Source organism: Nelumbo lutea, chromosome 2, assembly GCF_056320005.1.
Source record: "Nelumbo lutea isolate HS-2025 chromosome 2, American lotus-T2T, whole genome shotgun sequence".
In the NCBI taxonomy this organism is placed as follows: Eukaryota; Viridiplantae; Streptophyta; class Magnoliopsida; order Proteales; family Nelumbonaceae; genus Nelumbo; species Nelumbo lutea.
Genome location: NC_142685.1, coordinates 8488272 through 8514957, shown reverse-complemented (window position 1 = coordinate 8514957; position 26686 = coordinate 8488272). Strand labels below are relative to the sequence as shown.

The 26686-nt window shown below is 39.0% G+C and overlaps 1 protein-coding gene across 3 annotated transcripts; it reads right to left on the bottom strand.

Annotated features, from left to right (window-relative positions):
• On the bottom strand, positions 1 to 24872 carry LOC148868419 (homeobox-leucine zipper protein REVOLUTA-like). Of its 3 annotated transcripts, none has more exons than XM_088970703.1 (19): positions 24378 to 24872; positions 23267 to 23539; positions 22350 to 22509; positions 21649 to 21734; positions 21447 to 21537; positions 21212 to 21307; positions 20847 to 20960; positions 20654 to 20737; positions 19762 to 19917; positions 19611 to 19685; positions 7377 to 7483; positions 7106 to 7292; positions 3553 to 3741; positions 2867 to 2947; positions 2485 to 2619; positions 1663 to 2000; positions 1162 to 1267; positions 501 to 650; positions 1 to 308 (listed from the first exon to the last, which is right to left on the bottom strand). In XM_088970703.1, exons 2-19 carry the CDS (start codon positions 23494 to 23496, stop codon positions 159 to 161), a joined length of 2535 nt encoding a protein of 844 aa, XP_088826829.1. In that variant the 5' UTR covers positions 23497 to 23539; positions 24378 to 24872; the 3' UTR covers positions 1 to 158. The 3 variants fall into 3 exon arrangements, with proteins under 3 accessions (XP_088826829.1, XP_088826830.1, XP_088826831.1); XM_088970704.1 differs by having other exon boundaries at positions 24768 to 24866; XM_088970705.1 differs by lacking the exons at positions 23267 to 23539; positions 24378 to 24872 and adding an exon at positions 22602 to 22783.
• Between the last annotated feature and the right edge of the window lie 1814 nt (positions 24873 to 26686).

The window sequence follows — 26686 nt, the reverse complement described above, 5'->3', positions numbered from 1 at the left end:
TTTAGGACTATGGAAACAATTCCTTTTTGTAATTAATTTAATATAACGGAAATATAATTTCGTACAAATCTATATCTCTTCCTCCTTCCTCTCTCTTGTTAATTTGAGAACCGGCCACCGGGGGGGGGGGGGGTGTTCAATCAATAAAATGACGGTGGTTATACAAAGGACCAATTGACGAAAGAGAAGGCAAGACAGTGGACGGTGTTTTCTTCTGCTGCAAGGACTTTCCAAGCGAAGGCTTGTTCATATGAAACATGCCGTCCCATGGTTGACGTGCAAATTCCAGCAGGCAGATAAGCAAATCCCTGCAAAGCAAGAAGGTTCAAAAGCTCAGAAATATTGCCAACAAGAAATGCCATCCAAACAAAATGATCTATAATAGGAGCAGGATTGGTTCAGGCAATTCATTATAACCACATTACCCAACAATATCATGTAATTCGCATTTAGCAGGTTAGAATTTGGAACCCTATTCAGTGTCAGGCAATGATCGTTACCTGTTGCATTATCTTGGCAAAGTCAGGGCACAATGCCTTCCGTCCGGACTCATCAAACATCTTTTCCAGCGTAATGTCCTGAAGAGCCACCAGTGTGGTCTCCAGCATGTCAAGCCCCGCTTGGTTGGCAAAGGTGAAAACTGGTAGCGACTGTAAAACCAATAAAAGAATGTATATATCATCCACCATTACTTTATTAGATGGCTTGCAGTTAATTTTGAATTTCATGTTCGCTTGGACCCTAACTCAATTGGACAAAGTTTGGTCTCAATGCACCAATCCCAACTATATTTCAACCAAGCAGATTTCTCTACTTATCAAGCAGTTCTGAAAGTCCAAACATCTTAGGATGCTAGATAACTTGGTGAAAGCATTCAAGCATGAAAGAATGGGGAGCCCTTGGGAGTAAGAAAAAAAGCCCTTATGCTCAGTTTGGAGGGAGTATAAATACAAATATGTAGAGTGCAAAACCTTCTATTTTTTATGTATTTGTACTGCACATATTTGTACTTGAACTCTTTCCAAACTGAGCCTTAGGGGCAACCTCAATATCATATTTGCTTTAAAAGTTTGAATAAAAGGAAACAAGTGTTTCCCCTAATGGTCCAAAGACAACAATGCATAATGGCCCAACATTTTTCCAAAGAAATTTTAACCGTACCTTAAGTGAGCAGCATAATATAGCATCTTGATGGTGCCAGAGCTGCTTTAGCACTGAGTCTTCGACATGGCGTTCAGTCCCCAGCAACTCAATCCCAAAATAGTAACTGAGTATACAACAGAACGAAATGCATATTAGAAGGACCTCGGAAAGCATGTGATTCATAATCATTTTGACATTATCTTGTGTGCATGTGCATGTGTGTATTATTTCATTGGGGCTGGGCAGAGGGGTTTTAATGGTTTAAATAATCAATTCAAAGAAATAGATTGATTTCAAAGATGTATATTAAGCCTTTGGACAAGTAAACCATCTTGTGATATAAATGCTGTGCTTGGTTCTTCAGAAAGTGAGAAAAAGAAATTTATCGAGGAATATAACAAATGCCTTGAGGACTTAACCACAACTTTACAGTTTGCATTACTTCACAGATAAATTAAACACAATGAATAGAAATAAAGAAAGAAAATGTTAAGGTTCTGTTAGATTAGCATAACTTGCCTAAAGCTATGGCAGATCCACTGAGCAAGTGTAAGAGCTTCTGGAGAGACTGGAGATAGCTTTTGCCCTAAATGTGGGCTCAGTCCAGATGGAGCTATGGCCATGGAAACCCTTTGCACAGAGGATATTACACTGCGGATATATTGTCGTGCCATTGTTGCAACATTGTCCTGAAGATGGTTCTCAAAGGGAAATTGGAAAGCAATGGTCAAGACTGAACGTGTGTTTATAGCATTTGAAGATGCATTTCCGGAAGCACGATTTGTGGCAGGACCTGCTTCAAGATTGGAAGCTAGATCCAATGTCCGATGTGCATTCAACATATCTTGTTTTTCACACTGCACAAAACTAACATTAATTTCAGGAGAGCAAACTAGTCTCACCAGATTTCCTAAAGTATAGTCTTGCTTGAAATGGTAATGAAGTAGGCAGGACATTAAAAATATTATTTTCCAAAATTGAAGCATCCTCCAGTGTCAAAAAACCTGGAGAAGAGAGTTGACCATACAAATTCGAAGTCAAATAGCACTTTGATTTGCAAGCAATCAATACAAATTGGCAATTATGATAGTCAAATGATTAGGAAATGCGGACAGAAAATGCTTTGCTGTGATAAAGTAAAGTTGTAAAATAAAATTACGTTTTTTTTTTCTTGACATGATAAACATTTGATGAATTATTGAGGTATGAATTGGGCTTGGGTCTTTGGGAAAAAATTGATGTGGTGAAGGATCAAAGCATACATATTTTGAACAATACTACAAACGTGCACTCGAGCACACAGTAGAAGAAATAGTAAAGTGAAGCATAATAACAACTCACTGATTTTGAATCCAATGGTATTATCCGAAACCCAGAGGGTAGCAATGGAGCATCATCTGGAAACATTTCATCTATTGGAGCAAAAACAAGTTCAGAGCAGGATCCCACTGCATTTTCATCCAATCCACAACAAATCTGCAGCATAAAAACAAAGTAATTTCAGCATTGTTAATTTCTGTAACATCTATTTTCCTGGCTACTTAGCACTTAAACCTATATATTCCTAAATAGCGAATCAAGAAGCACATGGCATTATGACTTCAATGAAGTAAACAATATAATATGCTTATAATCTTGAGTTCAATAGTTAAGAAGCTGCACATTTAATTTCACCATGCAAGAATTTGTTTATTATAATTCACATTGACACCAACAATAATACCTGTAAGAGATGAATATCCCTGGAAAATATAGCTTCTTCTTGAGTTAAAGCATGACCCTCAAGCCGAATTACTTCAAGCAACTGGAAAACTCACAAGCATACAAGTAAGATGCAATACAAGCAGAAGGAAAATGAATAGAAATCTATATAATAGAGTAAATCTATAATGCTGGAAAGATATGATACCAGAAGAGCTTAGAGCAATCAAACCCCACTCCAAAAAATTTTGATGAATACCACCTGATTGGTTATAAGTTTTTCCAGTGTCATCTCTTTCTAGTATCGTAGTAAAACCCTATATAATAAATGTGAACTAATATAAAACTGTACCATACGAAGGACCAAAAGGCATTTTTACATGTTTTCTATAGGAGAAACATAAACCATGTTATGAATCACCAAATCTTCCTTCAAACCCAGAGAAAAAAAAAAAAAATCTCTTCCTGCCTAGTGAAAATTTGTTTTTCAAAGAGCACCCCACCTCCTAAATTGAGAAGTTACAGAAATATCCTTTTTGGGGGTAAATGAGAACATCTACCATTTTGTAAACCTAAGTATTTTATTTGGTAGGATACCAAAAGAAAAGGAAACATTTCTAGCAATACCAACAATTGCATAATGGGAGATGCCAAAAACATAAAATTTTCAATTTACAATAATAATAAGAAATAGAAACACAAACAGACCTCCTCGTGTTCCACTGTGTGACCAAGTGGCATGACAACCTGGCTCCCAGAAAACCTGGTGGACCTCAAGCCCTGGAAGGCATATGAACCAGATTTCAAAGATCCAGCAGAATATGCATCAATGCTGAAATCAGCCCATTCAGAACGATGCTCCCTCAGAAAGCGAACCAGCAGTGCAGGAGGAACATTCTAACAATAAGAACAGATAATGCCATAACTATTTAAACCATCAGAGAAATATCTATAAAATTAAAGTTGCATAAGTCACTACACTCAAATAATCAGGCTTCACCTGGAAAACTCAAGAAAAATGGACTTCAAAACCAGGAAATTATTAAACAAAAATACAGCACACCTTGCACTGAAATCATCCCCAGTAAGTCAACAAATTGTATGCATAACAAGTACTGAGAATCCAAAAGTAGGGACCTAAGATTCAAACTTGTTGGGTGTCGGTCCAGCCAATATGAGGGGCCCACCCCACCTTTTCGTTCTCCCAAAAAGGAGCCGCATTGTGGGAGCCAAAAAGGCTTCCACCTTTTTCGGTTTTTTTGTTCCTATTTGTAATCACCAAAGTGAAGGTGAGAAGAGAAAAAGGAACCAAGGGTTTTCTGGTTTTTTTAGTTTGTGAAGAAGAGAAGAAAGAAGTTTTGTTTTCTGCTCCATTCAAGGCCAAGTTCGGATGTGTTTTCAAGCCTGTTCTTGATGACATTTAGTGCTGTTCAAGGAGTTAAGAACCTCACTGCAGTTCAGATTGGTTGTCTCTTCCTTCTTCTTAGTTTCATATTTACAGCAACTTGATGAGATCCAAACCCTTGTTTTCTTGAAATCCACTTTACATTTTTGGTGACGTTGATGCTGTATTTGTGAGCCAAGGATTATTTCCTTGTTGTTTATAAACCTCTAGTTTCAACTAGAGAGGACCGCTGTACCCATTGATTTTGAATTAGCGGAAGACTTTTACGGACCATAGGTCCCATGGTTTTTCCCCAAATTTGGGGTTTTCCACGTAAAAATTCTGGTGTGCTGTTTTGTGGTGATTGCTATTTGTATTTTCTCTACTTGGCTGAATTGTTTATCTTTATCATTGCTCTTGACAAACCCATTTTATCACACAAACTTTGGGGAAGGTTTCTTGCTGTCCTGGGATTGTTTTTCACACTCATTTCTGCTACTTATCTTCCCCAACAATACTGTACAGTCCAAAGGCATGAAGTGTAATTGAGGCATAAGCCTCATGAAACTAGTCACCTAAATCTCAAAATTTTCATCTTATTTCTATTATTTTTCTAACTTGTTAAAAGCAGGAAAAAATATATGAGGTTCTCATCCTACTTACAAGTCCCTTTCCCTTGATAATCTCATAAATTCCCATTTAACAGTGACCAAATCCATTATTTGCAATATATTTTATGCTTAACAAAACGAAATTTCATTAAAAATTTTAAGAAAAGAATATATTAGTAAATGTGACCATATAAAATAAAAATGTATATTGTAGCATTAATTATTATATTGGAACATCCTCAACCATTATACAAATAATCTTATACTTTATGAATTTAATTTAGCAATATGGACTCACATACTTTTTGTCAAAATAATCTTCTACTAAAAACATTTTCAATTGTATATTTACATTATATTCCTTTATACATATGATACTGTGCATTAACACAATGAATTAAAAGTGTGCATTTATACTTCTTTAATCATTTGGTAAAACATTATTGGATACTTTAGAGATCTCACAATGTTTCCAACATTAAACATTAGTTTAATCTTTACAGCATTCTATATGACATTTCAAATATTTCCTAGTTCTTACATGCCTACCGTTCTTAGGTGACAGATATTTCCATTGAAACCAACATTTAAACCTTGATCACTATATGCCTATACACCATATAGCTAAGGTCTCATAAATTACTAGGTTATATGACTATACAAGTTGAATAAATGCATATTGGCGCCACCTCAGTTAACAAGTTGCTCATTGTTCCCTCTTCTTCCAAGTTTCTTTTACTTGCTACATATGCTTAGTTGTATACCGCAAGGAAATGGCAAGGGGAAAAATTCATTACTAAGCAATGTACCATTTATCTTTTTCCCTCTCCAGCTTACCATTTTTCCCGTTTGTTAAAGGTGTTGCATTCCACCATAGTTAAGGTCTTTTATCTATTTATTAATTGTCTTACTTTTATAAATTACAATGATTACTTTATTGCTATGGCTGAGTAGTTGAAATGGTCACTCGGTGTCCCACCAAAAAGAGGAGGGGCGGGTCTCTATGGTATAGACGGAAGGTCTCATGTTCACCCAACTGTCCACACCCAAGTCCTCTTTAATGTGTCATCATCTTCTAAGCACTGCCCCAACTATAAGGGGTTGGCTAAATGAATCCCATTTCACCATCCTGTTTCCTCAAGTGCCATATCCATTGTTAAATTATGAGTGCTTAAATCAGTTCTTACTACTTCAACATGTTTAGTCCCCTCTAATGTGTAGTACCAGGAAAACGATTATTTTATTAAACCCTTGAGGAGTAAACCTCACACCACAAGGAAAGTAACCTCAATAGTGTAGTTAAAATTAAAAATATTGTATAATTAAATCTATAATTTTAATAAAGCAAGAAGGCAGCTAGTTGGTCAGTAAGCAGTTATGGTTTAAAAGGGTGTCGCATTTCCATTTCCATGGGTATCAACATAAAAAATTACTGGAATCAATATATTCCCAAGCGAGGGTGCAACTTGGGCAGGCTTGGGTTGGGATTTTGTTAAAATATGAATGGGCCCTAGCCCAATTGAATCTAAATTCTTCAAATTGGGAACCAGGCTTGCACCTTTATTCCTAAGTGAAAACTATGGGCAATAGTGAAAATGATGAGTACTTTCACCTAGCTCAAAATTCTTTTTGCAAGTGATGTTAAATCTTAGCTTTTGTTTATGTGATAGATTATTTAGTTGACCTATTTAAATTTTGCTTGAAGTTATTCTATTATATGGTTTTAACTCTTTAAGTCTATAGGAGAATTTTGCAATTTACTATTATTATCACTGTTAACCTTAGTTTCTTGGCTTTGTTTGATGGTTTAAAACAAAACAATAGTGTAAGAGGATGTATTTGAGCTTTCTTTATCATTTCATAAAATACCATTGTATATTTATGCATAATTCACAATGTTCACATTATTTTCATAATTCGTACAATATTTCCATATGGAATTTCCAACGTGTTTTATACATTTGGATGACTAAAATTTCCATAAACACCAACATTTTAAACCTTATACAAATAACAATATGTTCCTTCTTTCCCCTTCATTTCAATAAATTAACTTGCAAATTGAACGTCTATGAATATTTCTCTTTTCTCAAAAAGTTGCAAGTTCTTTAAGTTTATTATAGTTCTTCATTCTGCTGTTGTTCCATATGCTATAGCACCGTAATAAGATCAGTGATATCTCAACACTTCATTGTGATAACTAGAAAATAAGAAGCCATAAAATCCAAAAAATTGGATAAAACCTATACTATGGTTCAAAACTCACTTGGAGTAGCATGGATGCCTTCACACAGAGAATACCTCCAGACAAGGTAAGCGTATTAGCAGCAGGATTTGCAATGTTGCCAACATTCTTGGCTGAGTTAATAGAAATTATTACATCTTCAGCACCATCACAACTCATCAATGACCAGCCATCATCATTAAATCCATTAATAGCATCATTGAATCCTCTACAAGAAAAGGAAATTCAATCAGCAGAATGGATACACAAATGAAAGAGTGAAGTAGAGAAGCAAAAGCATCATACATACTACCTGCTCAATCTTTGGCTAAAAGTTCGCAGTACAGCAGGCTGCCTGCCCAAACCATATACCACCTCACCACTTGTCTCCTGAGCAATTTGTCTGATATGGCGTAGTGCCTTTACATGGAAAAAAATAAATAAATGATCTAATCAGTTACTGTATCCTCTTTTACAATTTTATTTATTTTTTATTTTAATTTTTTTATCGAATTTATGGGTAACATTTGTTATCAGTTGCTATTGCTACATTTCATAGAACATGACAGCACTCATTAAAAAAAACAAAAAAAAATATATTTTAATGAGTGCTGTCATGTTCTACGAATGAAATGTAGCAAAAAGCAACTGATAACAAAATTCCAGTTTCTATACTGGAAATATTAGCAAACATGGTCTCTACTTTAGCGTTAGTAAAATACTGATAAAAAAGGGGCTTGAGAGAAATCGTTCAACCTCAAAGTCTCATCCATGGTTGAACACCATGTTTGTATTTATATACAGTATTTTGTACAGAGGCAGAATTTTAGTGAAATACGTTGATTGAGTACAGTAGCTATCCAAGGATTTTGTGATTGGGGTGATGACGTGGGTATAGTTGCAATGATGTTTATCCCGTATTCTTATCATCCCCCAGCAAGTGAACGGGGTGAGGAACCACAGCCAACTTGGAGCACAGAGAAGCAAAACCGGGCTGAGGCAGAGGCTTGGTGAGTGCATTGGCTAATTGATCTTTGGATGATAGAAACTGTACACGAAGAGACCCGTTGGAGATCAGCTCTCAAACAAAGTGGAAGTCAATGGCGATGTGCTTGGCACAGGCATGAAAAACTGGATTTGCACTGAGGTATATAGCACCTAGGTTGTCACACCACAAAACAGGAGGCTGGGTGAAGAGAAACCCAATTTGGATGGAAGAGGTTGAAGCCAGAGGATTTCAGAGGCAGCACAAGCAATGGTTTCATATTTGGATTCAGTGCTGGACCTAGACACCGTGCTTGCTTGTGGGAGGACCACGAGACTAGGTTGGCTCCAAGAAACACACAGAATACACCCTGGGAGCGGCGGTCATCCGGGCAACCTGCCCAATCAGCACCGGAGAAGGCTTGAAGAGAGAGAGATGAAGATGACCACAGCTGAAGCCCAAAAAGATGTGTGTTTGAAGTACCAAAGGACTCTATTAGCAGTAGCCCAGTGATCAGATTGAGGATCATGCATGAACTGACATAATTTGTTGACAACAAAGGCAACATCAGGCCTTGTTATAGTAAGATACTGCATAGTGCCAACAATTTGATGATAGAGAGAGCGGTCATCAACAGGTTCACCAGTGGATTTGGTGAGCTTGCAAGCAGCTGCCATAGGTGGTTATAGGTTTGGCACTTTCCACGTGAAATTTTTTGAGCAAATCAACAATGTAACAAGTTTGAGAGAGGAATAAAGTGTCACCAAGACGAGAGACCTCCACACCAAGGAAGAAACTGAGATCTCCAAGATCCTTCACCGCAAAGGAAGTGGCCATAGCAGAGAGGAGAAGTTGGGTATCACATGCAGAGGATCGAGTCACGATGATGTCGTCAACATAAACCATAGTGAAGACGGTAACATTGTCCTTGCAATATATAAAGAGGGAGTTGTCTGCTTTGGACATGTGAAAGCCATGAGTAAGTATAGACCGAAGCTTGTCATACAAGGCGTGAGGTGCTTGCTTGAGCCTGTAAAGGGACTTTTTTAATTGGCAAACATGAGAGGAGAGGATAGGATGCACAAACCCCAGAGACTGAATCATGAAGGCATCTTCAGATGGTGTGCTAGGAGGAAAAGCATTTTGTATGTCTAGTTGCCTCAGTGACCAGGTGAGAGAGAGAGAGCAATAGTGAGAATGACACGCCGATGGCATCCTTTGGCAACCAAACGAACCTTGTAACGCTCAATAGTGCCATCAGCTTTGAACTTGACATGGAAGACCCATTTGCATCCAACTAAGTTCATGTCGGGTTGTGGAGGGACAAGTTCCCATGTTTCACTTTGGAGTAATGTGTTGAGTGGGCCGGTTTGTTTTGTTGAGTGGCCCCGTTTGTCTTTAGTTTGTTTTTATTTAATTAGGAAGTTGTTGGGCCTTTGGCCCATTAGTTTTTATTTTTTAAAGTTGTGACTATTCAGTTTTAGCCACCCTACCAAGGGCATCCTTGTAATATCTCATCTTTAAATTAAATATAAATATAATGAGGAGCTGGCAGCTAGGGTTAACTTTCTTATAACTCTAGTTGACCTCCTGCTCTTTTCTTCTTCTCCTTCCTTCTCTACTGCTGAAATCTTCACCTTCCCCCTCTTTCTCTCACAAGAAGCTTGACTGAATCAGCAAATAGTGATTTCTACTTGGTATCAGAGCAGGTTGAAGGTTCTTGAAGTCGTTCTCTCATGCAGCCCTAGATCGGCCGACTGCATGGTGATTTAAGAGGCTGATCGAAGCTCTCAGGTAAGCCCAGTTTTTGGATTTTCTTGATGGATCTGTGTGCCCTGTAGTTGGTCTAGGGTTTCTCATCAGAATCAGGAAAAACTAGAGAAAGGGGAAGAGTCACGTTTTTGCTGGACTCTTCAATTTTGACCTAGGAAGTGGCGCCCTAGTTTTTTAGGGTTCCTTGGAGTCTTTTGTAAGGGGCGATTCAAGTCCCACGTGGTTTGGAGGCTTCTAGAGAGGGCGGTTGTCTTTTCTCTCTCTTCTCCCATCCCACAGAAAATGAATCTTTTGTGGGAAGAAAGCCCAAGACACCAAGAAAGTGTTGTTGGTTCCAAAAGGTGTCTTGTTTGATCTTGCTGCAATTTTTAGTTATTTTCTTTACCTTTTTTGAGAAGCATGGCGGGCCATAGAGTTGAAAATAAGCTCGGGAGTGAAATGGAACCAGTGGGATGGGGTGCTAGAGACCCCTTCGGGGCTAGAACCATTACTACAGTTAGGTTGGATGGTGCAAAATACTTGGAATGGTCACAATCTGCAAAGATGGCCATTGGGGCTCATGGGAAATTAGGGTATATCACAGGTGAAGAGGTGAAACCCGAAACTAGCAACTCCCGGTTATATGGTGATGACTTGGTTGTGTAATTCCATGTTGTCACATATAAGTAAAAATTTCTTATGAGCAAACACTGCTAAGGAAATATGGGACGGGGTTGTAGAAACCTATTCACAAAGGGAGAATGTTGCTAGGGCTTATCAACTGAGAAATCAGATTATTGCTACAAGGCAGGGAGATAGATCTGTTGCAGCCTATTTTTCAGCCCTTAAGACTCTGTGGTAGGAGATTGACCATTTGGAGACCTTTGCTTGGGAAACCACCAAGGATCAAGCTACCTATCAGAGACATTTAGAGAAGTATAGGGTGTTTGAATTCCTTGCTGGCCTTGACCCTGAGTATGATATTGCACGACAGCATCTTCTTTCCAGGGATAGTGTCACTCTCTCCCAAGCATATGCTTTTGTGTCACGGGAGGAGTGCAGGAGGGATGTGATGATGAAAACCCAAATTTCTGATCAATCTGCCATGGTAAGTTCTGAGAAACCTAAACAAAATGGCGGTGAGATCAAGAAGGAAGACAAAAGAGACTTGGTTTGTGACTATTGTAAGAAGCCTAAACATACAAGAGATACTTGCTAGAAGCTTCACCCACATCTTGTGCTGACTAGATTGAGAAATAAGAAGGGAAATGCGCACATGGCAATTACTAGTGACACTCCGGCCCCTCCTACTACAACTGCATTAGAGTCAGTTGCAGCTGCTGCAATAAGGGCCGAACTTGAGAGGTATGGGCTACTTCTGAACCAACAGGATACAGTTAGTTCCAGTTCAGCCGCAAGCGGACAACAAGGTACAGGTGGCACTGGTGGAACTCACTCTACCTACTTTGCTCAGATAGGTAGTTCACATGTCACTGCAAATTATGTTTCTACTTCAGGTAAGGAGGGACCTCCTTGGATTATAGATTCTGGAGCCTCAGAGCACATGACCCATAGCTCCACTATTTTTTCCTCTTACCAGCGCTGTTCTGGCAGAGAAAGGGTCTCCACTACTGATGGATCCCATGTTCCTATTGCTGGGAAGGGATCTGTCAAGATTAATGATTCTATTTGTTTACCCTTTGTCTTCATGTTCCCAGATTGAGCACAAATTTGTTATCTATTAGTAGTTTGACTAAGACTTTGAACTGCTCAGTAATTTTTTTCTCCTAGACGTTGTACTTTGCAGGATCTGAATTCAAAGAGGACGATTGGGAGTGGCTGTGAAATGAATGGAATCTACCTCCTAGATGTTCCCCCTCACCAGAGTCATCATGTTAGCAGGGACAGTGAGTCAAGATCTGTGAGTCAGATTATGCTTTGGCATAATTGTTTGGGCCATTTGTCTTTTTCTTCTTTGAGTCCTTTGTTTCCAAAACTTTTTGAGTCTGTTAGTCTGTCAAGTCTGGAGTGTAAAGGTTGTCAATTTGGAAAGCATTGTAGGCATTCTTTTAAACCTAGTAATAAAAGATGTTCTTCTTTTGATGTTATTCATTCGGATGTGGTGGGTCCTTACCATGTTCCTTTTATGGGAGGCTATCGCTATTTTCTCCTATTTGTGAATGATTTCTCTCGATACTCTTGGATTTACCTGATGAAATCCCGCGATGAAGTACCATCCTTGGTGCGGAAATTTCATCAGATGGTACTAACACAGTTTGGAACAAGAATAAAGGTGTTCAGATCTAACAATGCCAGGGAATATTTTGAAAGATATCTTGCCTCATACTTGTTAGAATATGGTGTTGTCCATCAAAGCAGCTGCTCCTACAGTCCACAACAGAATGGCGTTGCAGAAAGGAAGAACAAACACATTGTTGAGACCGCAAGAAGCATCATGATCACATCTATAGTTCCAGTTCGATTTTGGGGTGATGCAGTTCTCACGGCAGTATATCTGATTAGCAGGGTGCCTTCTCGTATACTTGGATTCAGCACTCCATTCAGCCTTCTTTTTCCTTAGGGGGAGATGTTTCATGTTCCTCTCAGGGTGTTTGTGTGTATCTGCTTTGCACACATCCTTAATCCTCACCACTCGAAGCTTGATCCGAAGGCAAAGAAGTGCGTCTTCCTTGGATATGCAGAGAATCAGAAAGGGTACCGCTGCTATGATCCAGTCTCTGGGAACCGATATGGATCTTCTTGTTGGTTTCTACAATGATACTGAAAAGGGAAAGGTATGCAGGCTTAAGAAGTCATTATATAGCTTGAAACAATCTCCCAGAGTATGGTTTGACAAATTCAGAAAGGCCTTAATTGATTTTGGCTACAATCAAACTCGATCCGATCACACTTTGTTTATGCGGATGATATTGTTGTCACTGGGAATGATCTAAGTGAGATTGATAGTCTGAAGAGGAACCTACATAAGGAATTTGAAATTAAAGATCTTGGAGAACTGAGATACTTCTTAGGCATCAAAGTTGCAAGATCGAAACATGGAATTTTTATCTCTTAAAAGAAGTATGTCTTGGACCTTGTTTAAGAGCAGGGAAGCTTGGAAGAAAGGCAATTAGCACCCCTATTGATCAGAACCAATAAATCAGTGCAACAGAAGGTGAACTAGTAAAGGACATTGGGAGATATCAGAGACTTGTGGGTCAACTGCTATACTTGTGTATGACAAAACCAGACATCTCCTATGCAGTCAGTGTAGTAAGTCAATACATGCATGCCCCACGAGTCCAGCATTGGGAGGCAGTTAACAGGATCCTTGCTTATCTGAAGGGACATCCAGGCAGAGGCATATTGTTTACTGATCATGGACAGTTGAAACTAGAGGCTTATACAGATGTCGATTGGGCAAGATGCCTTGATGACAGGAGATCAACTTCAGGAGTGCACCCTAGTTGGGGGTAACCTAGTCTCATGGAAGAGTAAGAAACAAACAGTGATGGCAAGATCAAGTGTTGAAGCTGAATTCAAGGCCATGGCGCATGGAGTTTCAAAACACCTATGGATCCGTTCTCTGTTAGAAGAAATTGGTGTATAGGCAGAAGAACCCATGATGCTATACTGTGATAACCAGGCAACAATTAACATTGCCTATAACTCAGTCCAGCATGACCAAACTAAGCACATTGAAGTGGATAGCCATTTTATCAGAGAAAGGGTAACCTCTGGAGACGTTTGTCTTCCATACATTGCTTCTGATCTGTAGCTCGCTAATGTTCTCACAAAGGGTGTTGCAAAGAACAAGCTGGAGCATGATTTACGCAAGTTGGGAATGTGTGACATTTACTCCCAACTTGAGGGGGAGTGTTGAGTGGGCCAGTTTGTCTTTAGTTTGTTTTTATTTAATTAGGAAGTTGTTGGGCCTTTGGCCCATTAGTTTTTTATTTTTTAAAGCTGTGACCATTCAGTTTTAGTAGCCACCCTACTAAGGGCATCCTTGTAATATCTCATCTTTAAGTTAAATATAAATATAATGAGGGGTTGGCGACTAGGGTTAACTTTCTCATAACTCTAGTTGACCTCCTCTTTTCTTCCTCTCCTTCCTTCTCTACTGCTGAAATCTTCACCTTCCCCCTCTTTCTCTCACAAGAAGCTTGACTGAATCAGCAAATAGTGATTTCTACTATATTGTATATTATTTATTATTTAATATGATATTTTATATATATTTATAAGTATTTATTATATATTTATATATTTTATAGTATATATTGTAAAAATTAAAAAAAACGAAAAACCGACAACCGATTAACCAATTGGTTTTGGTTCGGTTTTTTTTTACGAGTAAAGAGATAAGATTCATTAATAGAGAATTAAAGCAATTACAAGCTTCCCATGGAGAGGCACGAGCTATGTCCTCTCCTAATAGCAGGAAGACAAAAGAAACAAGATAACAGAAAACAAAAAATAGATTCAATCTACAATTGAGTAAGCTTTCCCTGTTTACCCCTTGCTTTGCAAGACCGTCAGCCATAGAGTTTGCAGATCTCCCCACCCATTGTATTCTCATTGTCAAGCTCCTTATCAGGCAGTTGAATTTTTTAATTTCATTCTTAAAACACCACACTATAGAGTCTGGGTTTTGTAGCCATCCCACTACCACCTTGGAGTCCCCTTCTATTATCAGATGTTCCACACCTATCTACATAGCTAGTTGTACTCCTTGGATAGCAGCTGCAAGTTCCACCCTAGTGGAGTTTGCAGCTCCTATGGGCCCTAAGTAGATAAGAACCACATTCCCAACCTCATTCCTCAATACCCCTCCCACCCTTGACGGACCTAGATTACCAAGACTACAAAAAATTTCAAGAGGGGGTTCCCAAGTCAAACTCACTTTAGTCTTTCTAGATGAACAATTAGCCACTGCTAATCAATTCCTTTGAATATCACTAAATGAGAAATGATGGAATAAGTCCAATGATTTTAGCCATAAGATCACCCTATTTAGAATGCAGTCCTTCATCTCTTCTAAGTTTCTCTCCTTCTCTTGGAAGGTTCTGGTATTCCTTTCTTCCCACACAGACTAGAGCAGCGCTACTCTTGCACACCTCCACATAATTCTTCCTCTTCTATGCTGCCAAGGGAAGAAAGTAGGATAAAAAATCACACTTGCATCCGTTGGCCTAACCAACCTGCACCCAAACAATGAAAAGAACCGCTCCCATAACTTTGCAGTAAATGAACAAGAAATTAGTAGATGGTTACAGTCCTCACCATGTGACTTGCAAAGGATACAGCAAGAGCATGAAAGACAAAGATAAGATCTTCTCTTTTGTAGAATGTCTAAGGTGTTTATTTTCCCATAATGCACTTTCTAACAAAAAGCCATAACCTTAGGGGGAACAGGCCTACACCAGATCTCCTTAAAAGGGAAAGGTCGAGTGGGGTTAGATTGAGTAATGGATTTAAAGAAAGAAGTGCAAGAGAAGGATCCATTTGGCTTGGGTATCCAAATCCATTTGTCGGATTCAAAAGGGTCCAAACACACTGTATCAAGTAGGCTTAGCAGATTTGTTAGGGACACAATTTCCTCTTCCCTTAGACCTCTACGAAACCCAAAATCCCAATTCGGTGTTAATAGATTATTCATAAACAAGCAAAACTTTGACACAGACTCCTTTTTGTACCTTGAAACAGAGAACAAAGAAGGGAAGAGGTCCTCCAATGGAGCCTCTTCAACCCAGATATCCTCCCAAAAAAGAACATATTTACCATTACAAACATCATACCTGACAAAACTGAGAAACTGAGGAAGGAAGCCATGAATAGCTTTCCAAGGAGTTGCCAAGGTTGCCTGCCGTGATACTCTAGCATCCCACCCATTATCAGAGCGACCATGAATACCACCCACCACCTCATGCCAGAGCCTCTCTCTCTCTCTCCATTGGCCACCTCCACAGCCACTTCCCCAGCAATGCTTTATTTGTTGTAATCAGATTCCCTAACCCCAATACCCCCTCCTCTTTATTCCGGCATACAATCTCCCATTTTATCAAGTGATCCTTCTTACCTTGTCCCGGCTCCTTGAGAAAATCTCTCATCACCTTCTCTAGCTTCTTAGCTTCCCTAGGTGGTATCCTAAACACAGATAGGAAATAGGTTGGTAGGTTAGCTAATGTAGCTCTTATCAACGTGATTCTTCCCCCAAGAAAATATAGTTTTTCCTCCAAGAAGTCAATTTCTTTTGAAACCTCTCCACTACTGGACACCAAAAACTACTTTCCCTAGGGCTTGCCCCTAATGGAAGCCCTAAGTAGGTCATAGGCCATGACCAAATAGAACACCCTAAGCTTCTTGCTATAGCCTCCACCTGACTGTCCTCCAAGTTAACCCCGGCTACACAACTCTTCCCAAAGTTGACACTCAGATTTGACACCCTATCAAAATTCCTAACCAAATCCTCGAGATTTCTCACTTTCTCAATATCATCCCCTTCACAGAAAATCAAAATATCATCTGCAAATTGGAGATGGGTGACCGGAATATCATCCCTACCTATCCTCCACCCTTTAATCACTTCTTCTCTGTCAGCCTTTGAGATCATTCTACTAAGCACCTCTGCTATTAGAGTGAAGAGGAAGGGTGATAGAGGGTCCCCTTGCCTAATACCTATACAAGCTAGGAAAAAGTCCTTCACCACTCCATTAACCAATAGAGAGTAATGGCATTAACTCACACATCCGAAAATCCAACTACACCACTTATTCCCGAAGCCACAATTTCTCATTACTTGTACCAAGAAGTGCTAGTCCACCAACTCATAGGCCTTCTCTAGATCCAACTTACAAACAAATCCTCTTCTTTTTTATCTCCTCATATCCTCCACACATTCACTAGCAACTAGGATCTGATCTATTATTTGTCTTCCTTGAACAAATGCCCCTTGGGCTTGGCTTATTAGGGATGGGAGAACTACTTTCAGCCTCAAAGACAACACCTTAGCCAATATTTTGTAAGTGCTAGTTACCAAACTAATTAGCCTGTAACCCTTATGGTGAGTAGCATCTAGTTTCTTGGGGACTAAGGCCAAAAAAGTGGCATTGACTCCCAAGCTGACTATATGATTCTCGACGAATTCCTTAACAGCATCACATAAATCCTCTTTCACAATGTCCCAACAATCTTGGTAGAAAGCCATAGTAAAACCATCCCAACATGGCGCCTTAGATCTATCCATCATGAACATTGCCATCCTGATCTCCTCTTCTTCAATGTTCCTTTCTAACCACCTTGCTTTTTCTCCACCTAACCTCGGCCATTCCAATCCTTCTAGAGGCACCCTCTCATTCAATGTCCTTCTAAAGATAGCTTTAAAATGGTCTACAAAGGTTCCAACTATCTCCTCCTGATTGGTAATTACCTACCCTTCTACCTCTAGTCTATCCACTAAGTTCTTCCTCCTCCTACCATTTGCCAACTCATGAAAGAATCTAGTATTCCCATCTCCCTCCTTAATCCACCTATGCCTTGACTTCTGCCTCCAACAGATTTCTCTGAGTAGAACCTCTTTTATCCTTTTTTAATTGCCTTCTTGATTCTCTATCCTGCCCACTCAACAATCCTTGGGCTTCCCTCTCATCCAGCTCTTCAATTTGTGTGAATAAGTTCAGCTTTGGTTCCTCTACCCTACCAAAATGATCTTTATTCCACTCCTTCAACTTGACTCTCAGTCTCTTCAGCTTCTGATGGAATTTGATTCCTTTCCACTTTATTCCCCTTAACTCCTCAGTCTCTTCAGCTTCGGTTCGGTTTTGGTTACCGGTTTTCCAAAAACCGGAAGTACTAGTTCGGTTACAAAATATTGCCCACAAAGGAAGGGGACGTGGCTGCAGTGTATGCTACTGGTGTAGGTGGAGAGGAAGCCTTTTCATTCTTCTCTTGCTTGAAAGACTTGTCAAACCTGGCACGACATTAGTAGGCCATGTGGTTCATCTTGAGACAGATCTGGCATTTAACTCCTTGGTAGGGGTTCTGTTTCTTCCCCTTGGCACCATTTGATTTGGTTCTTTCATCTTTGTGCAGTGGTTGGTATCTTGTGTTGGGAATACGGACCAAGTTAGCAATCAGAACAGTTTCTTGGAGTGATTCAAGCGAATCTCATAGTTCAATAACAAGGATTGAACCTCCTTGAATGTATAATCATCAGGGCATACCATGATAGAGGTGACCGATGATTCAAAATCCGGCCCCAATCCACTTAAAGTGTATTGAACAAGTTGAGTCGAAGACGAATTCACCAACAACAACAAGGTTGTCAGAGAGCATGCATGCTTTCTGTAAATAATTGGCTATTAAGCTTTCATCTTTCTTGAGATGAGTGAGCTCGAATTGGAGTTGCATTGCTATGGCATGGGATGGAGCAGAAAAGATAAATGATAGGGCTTCCCATGTTGCTTTGGAGGTTGTGTGCCCGATGACCTGGGCCAAGACCCCTTCGGTCAGTGGACAGTATCCAACTAAGCAAGATCTGAACCTGTAGTTCCCACAGTGAATAATCTGGGTTAGGAACAACAGCATGTCCATTGTATGTGTTTTCAGGTGGGCTCTTGATAGTGCCATCAAGGTAGCTCATTAGGTTGAACCCTTTTAGGATGGGGATGAATGAAGACCTCCACAGTAAGTAATTGTGACAGTCAAGTTTTACAAGAATAAGTTGGCTAACTAAGGCTGGTATGCTAAGGTTGATGATGGAGATACCAGTGGAGTCTCCAGAGGAGATTCTGGTAGTTGTGGTGGTGGTGGACATGGTCGGATGGTGGTCCTTTCAGGGCTCTGATACCATAAAATATTGAGAAAAGGGGCTTGAGAGAAATTGTTCAACCTCAAAATCTCATCCATGGTTGAACACCAGGTTTGTATTTATATACAGTATTTTGTACAGAGGCAGAGTTTTAGTGAAATACATTGATTGAGTACAATAGCGATCCAAAGATTTTGTGATTGGGGTGATGACGTGGGTGTAGTTTTTTTTTTTTTGATAAATATGACGTGGGTGTAGTTGCAATGATGCTTATCCTGTATCCTTATCTGTTAGAAGATAAAACAAGGCAGATCTGAAATAGACTCCCTTTGGAGAATCTGTTTTGAATGTTGGATTGACATAATGAAGAGTCAATATAACTTATAGTTTAATACTTCATTTTCTGGACAATAAATAAAGAGGACCCAAGCCCTATCATAACTGCACAATCCATCAACAAACCAACTACATCAGTTCACTTCTTGAAATACCACCAACCAGATGCAGCATAAACCAAAAAATTGATCAACCAGGCAACTCCAGCCATTGCAACTTTAAACAACTGGTTATTTTCCATTGATTCTGTTCTGGTAATCCAATGTCTAGGAGCAGAAAAATTATTCCCATCGTCTAATTTCAGCCATACACGTACTTGAATTAACCCACCGACTGAAATTGTTAAGGCATATTGTTGGAGGAATATAGAATATAATTAATTTTTAAAGCATAATATGGAAGCAAGAAAAGTTATGATAAATTTCAGGTCAATGGAATTCTTTTTTCTTTTGAGTAGGAAAATGTGCAAAACAATGGGGGTAGCCGTCCCAATAAACACCTCCCAAAACCCTGATGAAGGTGGGAATAGATTCCAGGTCACTGCTACAACCACAGGGATCTTTACCATCAAGACAGGAATTCATTGCCATATTTTAGTTCCTGTTTTTATAATCAACCATTTTTCAATTAAGAAGCATTGTCTTTAATAATTCATCACTTACCGCAATAGTCATTTTCTGTGCAACAACCTTGGATGACTCATAAAGTGGTCGCAGCACCTCGGGCACACTCCATGCCTGAATTAGGAATGCAGAAAATAAGTTTTCTATCAAGAAAGATTAATGTTGGAAATTAAAAGATCCTAAACCATACCTCAAGATTCAGGTGGTCAACAATGTGAATGATTGAGCCTCCACCTTCACATGGTCGAATCAAGTAACCACTTGGTAACATCTCAGCTCTTACAAATTGGGTAGCAGCAGCTGAATTTGGACCAGCACCAGAACCAGATAATGACCTCTCACATACCTTGAGATATTGCAACAAAAAGAGAAACAAAAACTTCTAAGATTACATCGGGAGGTATGGTTTCATAAAGATACAATTTAGTTTTAGCAAAATCCAAACCAGTCAAAAGATCCTATTTATAGAAATCCGATGGCTATTGAAGAAAACAAATGAAGGCTAGTAATGACAGGAAAAAAACAGCAGATGGCTACAATTGCCAATTCAACAGATTTTAGCAAACAAAATTTACTAATAAAAAAGGATTGGATCCAAAACAATGCAAAATATCTTAGCCCAACCTAATGCCAGATGTCAGCAATCCAACAAAACAAATGGGTGCATAATGCCAAGGAAAAAAACTATACAATAGATGGCTACAATTGCCAATTAAGCAGATTTTAGCAAACAAAATTTGTTAGAAAAAAAGAGAGAGAAACAGGGTGCCTAATGTTGGAAGTTGTCATATTTGCCATAAGCCAATTTAGCACATGAGGTGTCAAATTGTATGCACAATATGGCCATAGGGTTGATGCAGATAGAACTCTCTAATTTTCATTGTTGGGCATCATAGGTTCTCTCCTTGTTTATTTGTTGAATTCCTATGCCCTATGATTTTGTGAATGATTATCAAAATATGACATATGCCCCTTGAGTTGTTTAATCGAACCTTTTGATCATTATTTAAGAGTGCCCTCCTTTGGGAATTGGCAACAGTGACAAGTGACCATCATGCTATAGAACGTTCTTAGTTACATACCACAAGACTGCCATCGTCTAAATTTATGGTGTATCTCAGAGTCCAGAAGTCTCGTGCAGGAGCCAGTGTAGTTGGAGCATACATCTGAAAACAACCATATACAAGTATAATCCACGTGAAGAGCATAACTAAAATGGTGCCAATTTTCAAAAAATGGGAAAGAGGAGTAAAATCTTCAACTACTATGGCTAACCTGCATGTATATCAGTTCGATTGTTCCTCCATTTCCAGCTGGAAACATTGTAAAGACTTCAAGGCTCCGACAATCTCGAAACCAAGATAGACGGTCTTTGAGGATCTCTGCAATCTGCAAGAAAAGAAAAGTTGCCAAAAAGCAAAGTGCAAAGAAAAATATAATATCGCCCAGATGTAGACCACCTTGAAATTTTTAAGCTGACAGGGACAGTAATAATTTTTCTCTTAAAAGTGTCAATCAATCCCAACAAATGGATGGCAATCCCCTTGCCAAAATATCAAAGTCAACTCATAACTCCAATGTGGTCATCTTGATTTCATCATAATCAAGAAAAAAAAACATCTGATAGTTTTGCTACTCACCTTTGTAGGTTCTAAACTTACTAAACCGCAGGCTCGTGCTGCTACTCCACTGCAAGCATGTGAAATGGCAACAATCCCAACCGAATCCGGACCAGGCTGGAGACATTAAAAAAAATATTTTACCTTCACATATAAAGGTAAAGCCAAATTTACATTGGCCTAGGAAAATGCAAATGAACTGCTTCAAGAGAAAAAGAAAGAAATAAAAATAAAGAATCGGTTAACAATAAAAAACCTTCATCCCAGGCATCTGGACCCAATCAACAGCAGTTCCTGTAGCCTTTGAAAGGAACTCTGCCAAGGTCTCCTCTGCAATGGAGAGGAGTCTGCGAGAGAAACAAGAACAAATATCAATAATAAGTGCCAACTGAAAGGATAAAGAAATAATTTCACCACTGGGCCTGTGTTCACACAAAGACACGCAAGAGAGTTATTACCCAGCGGGGTTATTGGCATCCCTTAGAGGATGCTGAGGTGTGGTAACAACAGACTCACAGCTAGCATCAGTGGTTGCAGCAGATGCCTGCAGAAAACTAAATATCATTAGGAAAACCAAATGGGCATATCCAGAGAAGCCCCCAAGAAACGGTGCAATATTCTTTTATTTCTTGATCCTTTGCAGTATTGATATTTATTACAGACGAAGCATTATATCTTTTAAATGAAAAGGGTTGCAAGAACCAAAAGCAGCTTTGGATTTTGTTCAAAGGAAACAAACAAAAATTATAAAAGGAAAAAAACCAGCTATCAGAAAATAAAAACATAATAACTATAAATGGAAACTTTAGGTTTGCAAGAATTTGAATCTTCCTTTCATTTTTCATAAAATACACATAAAACAAAAATTGTTTGTGGAAAAGGCCAGCTTTGAGAAACAACAACCAAAACCACAGTAGAAGTTGAGATCTACATATAATACACACAAATTATAACTAAATGCACTCATTGACTATTTGTGTTCCTATAACAACTTAAACAATTAAGGTAAACAACCAGGAAAAGGAGGACCTGCCAGGTGAGTGAAATGAAACTTATGGGTTCATGATGACAATGATGGACAGAAAGAATGGAGAAAAGAAGAATCGGCAAATGGATAACCCAAAACTACTGGCAAAAGCTTGCAATGGATAGAACTCACGTTCTGCAGCTGCTGCCTCATATACCCATTCTCGCATACCAGCTGCGATACCTGCTTCTGAAGGCGATCATTCTCCTCCATCAATAGCTTGTTCATTGCAGTTAACTTCCTGTTCACGGTCTGTAATCGAGAAGCTTCTTTCCTTTGCTTCTCGCGGCACCTACAAGAAATAACATGAGAGAGAACATCATAATTTCGATTTCCAAGTTTCTTTCCGTCTCCAATATAGCCTCAAATAGATTGAAAACAAACTGAATCACAGAATTCTGCAGCTATTTGGTTCTCCAAGAAAAGTGGTGAGAACTCGGACTGCTGCCGAGTCAACGAAAACCGTGTTGACTACGATTCGAGGACTCGGTTATATTCTTTTCAGTAACAGAGGACTGGGTTATACTTTAGTAAGCAATTGGCACCTAGGAAGTACGACTCAGGACTCGGGAGAATGGGAGCTGAATTGATCTGTTAAGGCTTCAGAGTAATAGAAGCCAACAAAAAAGGGCGTAATGGGAAATTTTCGAGTTATTTTGCTCTAACGTTTTTTTTTTCTCAATATGGAGAAAAAAATATAAACCTCTTTTTGGTAAAAAGACCAGGGATTTTTTTTTTAAATAAAAAATACGAGGTTTGATTTTTGGAAAAAAAAAATGACTAGGTTTTTGTGGTGAGGTGAGACTTGAGAGAACGCTTTACTTTGAAAATTCTACTAAAAAGGTCAGCTAGAATTCGCTGTTGAAGCAAAACTCGTCCGATCGGTTTTCGACACGACCGAGTCCTACCGATTCTTAAGAGTCCAGGTATTACATGGACAAGAAACAGACAAGCTGCGGCTCCGAGAAGAAATTCTTGCGAAGAAAACGAATACATTAAATCAAATAAAAGATGAAGACAAGCGAAATATCTTATATACGACTTCTTGCCTGCGATTCTGAAACCAGACTTTGATTTGCCTGGGTTCGATATGGGAAAGAATGGGACACTCGCGGATCAGTTGCTGCCGTCTCATCGAACTCGGCTTCGGACATTCGGCATAAACTCTTTCAAGAGCTTCGACCTGCTCGGCAGTATAACGGACATATTTACCGGTATCAAGATGTTTGTTCATGCTGCCACTGCTGCTCTCTCTATGTGGCGCCACGGCCATCGCCATTTTTTTCCTTTTTCTTTTTTCTGACACGTGAATTGGAAATCCGCTACAGAAGAAAAGAGACAGAAATAAGCACTTGTAGAACGGCCTTTTAAGCAAGCAGTTTCACCTAAGATTTCTCTCGTAAATTCCGTCTAAGCGAAATTAGAAACTAAAGCAGACGTTGATTTAGAACTAAAAGAGCTTTTCTGGTTCTGGAGTGCTTATACTTGCAGTCTTGCAGATATTATTTACGAATTTACTACGAAAAATCTCAAACAAGCTTCCGCAAAATACAGTTCCGTATTTCCTATTCTTTTTCCTTTTCTCTCCCTCTAAAACCTCCTATTCTTGGTCGATGGAGTTGCCAGCAACTGATTATACAAAAGCTCTTTCAGTAAGTGATGAAGACAAGTAAAGTTCCCGGTTTCTGAAGCATACCAACGCTTTGAGCTAAAACCATCTCATTCTTGTCCTAGTTTCTAGAACAAAGAAGCAGGTCTCTTTTTTTTTAAGGCGCCTAAAGCAGCAGAAGCTGAGCTTTGTGATTCTTTTGACCAATATTCTGCTACTTCGACCTTTGAATCGCAGAAATAAAGCCTTCGTAAGAATCCTAACACCAGACTTTTTAGTCGGGAAGCTCTTTAAGCACAAGACTCCATTATCGAACTAGATTGCAACCAAAACCTTAAGAAAAACTGAACTACGTCCAGAGAAATAGTCCTTAAATTAAAGCTCATTATCAACCTCGATTCCAACAAATAAACTCACGCTCGTAACCGCACGAAATCTCTTTAGATACAAAACGCAGGAAGCTTTAATTATGGTCAACAAACTTCGGCTTAAATATCAAAAGACTAAATATAATGGAAAACACAAAGAAAATAAAAATTCTCCGTTACAACCTCAATCTTCACGTTTGGAGATCAGATTCAGCGGGAAAACTTAACTCCGGAACTTTCCATTTTCAGCATATCAGCCCAGTCATCCCAAATCGCGCCAAGTTTCACGGGAAAAAAAAAAAAACAAAGAAATAAAGACCGTAAAAGAAAGCCTATGATATTCCCTCTCCCACCTCCCTCTTCAGAGAGGGCTCTCTGGACGAAGTAGAGCCTCTTCTCTCTGGCATTAGAAACCAATAGAAATTATGAATAATGTGGCGAAACTCATGGAGACAACAGAAACCCTAACCGTATCCGCAGAGATTCAGATCACACGGGAGAGAGAATAAAATGCGAGGGAGATGAGAGAAAATGGAGAGGGGAGAGGCACTTGGGCCTAGATGTACTGTCCACCTTTTTAAAAGGGTGAGGGGGTGGAGTGGCAGAGAAGACGAACAGGAAGCAGCTCGTTCTCGGCTGTAACAGTACAGAGAAAAAGAAGTTCCTTGCCCGCATATCGAAAATCCCTTACCTTCTTTATAGCGATCGAGTTTACGTCCTTGTCCTTAGTGTTTTCTGAGAATGACAGCTAAAAATTAAAAACTCTTCATTACCAAAATCTCCCCTGAGTTGTTAACATTTACGACAGAGGAACTGGGGTGTGGCTTTGTCTCTAAATTGACGGAATATGCGCAGGCCCGAGCCCGAGCCCGAGCCCGAGCCCGGCGCGACAATCGGACCTAGGTTATGAGTCCAAGTCCGGCCCGAACTCGAGCCCGTCTAGAAATTTAGAAAAAAAGATATATTTTTTTAATTTAACTAAAGGTTGTTTTATTTATACTAAAATACCTCAAAACCTACCAAAAATAATGAAAAAGTCTCATTATTATTTGAAAAAAGAGAAGAAAAATATATTATATATACTTTTTGTATTATATAAAATATATTTTTATTGATATAATATATTATCAAGTGGACTCGGGCTTGGGCCAGGTTTTTTTGATAAAGCTTGAGCACGACCGAAAAAAAATGGGCCTGATATTTTAGGCCTAAACCCGAGCCTACAGACCTAAAATATTGACTAAGCCTGACTTAGATCAGGTCGGGTCGAGCCGGCCCATGAACAGGTCTAGGTGTGGTTATATTCGTGAGTCGAGTTAAGTGATAAACCCAGCTTGATCCGTATAGGTTTGGGTTATGATCAATATATTTGACTTTAGGGTCGGGTTAGGGTTTTGATTATTTAACTCCGAGTCAAGTTTAGGTTTTGGCTAACTCGCCCACTAGGTCATGATACCCTTCATATATACAATGCGTTCTTATAACTTTTGACTTCTAACTCTATTGCTTTAAGGTTTAAGATTTATTTATATGTTGGCTTAGTTTTTTTCCTTTTTTTGTGTTTTGAATGAGAAAAGTGCAATCTTAAATTCTATAAAACAATTTTCTAACTTAAATTAATGGATTTTAGGTCTTCAAAACGTGTTAAAAAAATACAATTGAAATGCTACGGGTCAGGTCAAGTTAGTATCAGGTTAGGCCCTTGTCAGGTCAGATTTAGAAATCATATACTTTAAGGCAAGTCAAGTTCGTGTTGAGGCAAACCCATGACGGACTTGACAAAAATTTATCCATCTTTTGTGGATGTGAGGTGCTTGCAAATTAAGACCAGATTAGCACCTACAGAACACGCTCCACAGGCACATCCTAACATGCATTCGGAAGATCTCCTGTACTTGTCATAGGAAATGCTTATGATACACGGTTGGGATGGGTTATGAGGCGTGCTTAGTGGGTTGCTGCTCCAAATTCCTGGAAATTGTTTTTTTTTTTATGATGAAAATTATAAGTTCCATTGGTGCAAGAAAGCACAAAGTGTAAATTTGGCACCCCACATTGACCTCACGATATGTTTTGCCATACATCGGGAATATGTCTTGTGTATCTATTATTCATGGGAAGATGTTTCCAATACAGGGTGAAATCAGTGTAAGGCGCACTCTATGAGAGCAAATCCTAATTTCACACACACATATCAGTGTGTGAGACATATATGTGATAGTTGAGATGAATTAGGATCTGCTAATAAAACACGTTCCAACCCTCTATCAACTTGATCTAACACCACATATGTGATTGGGTCTCGATTGAGATGTGCTGTGTAATATTTGTGAGATGACTACGTGGGGAGTGGATGCAGAATTTATACACTAGTGATCTACTGCCCATAAATTCTTCTCACATCCTCATATAGAATACACCGTTATATTTAGAATATCTCATGAATGATAATGGAGATATTCTATGTTGGATTTTTATCTCATAAGAGATAA

What these genes read in the sequence shown, in the direction of transcription:
- LOC148868419 (XM_088970703.1), bottom strand. Translation starts at nt 23,496, where the DNA reads ATGGCGATGGCCGTGGCGCCACATAGAGAGAGCAGCAGTGGCAGCATG. An exon ending in GATGCCAATAACCCCGCTGG is followed by an intron (nt 21,538 to 21,648) that starts GTAATAACTCTC and finishes TTTCTCTCGCAG; the next exon opens with ACTCCTCTCCATTGCAGAGG. An exon ending in TATTATGCTGCTCACTTAAG is followed by an intron (nt 651 to 1,161) that starts GTACGGTTAAAA and finishes TTGGTTTTACAG; the next exon opens with TCGCTACCAGTTTTCACCTT.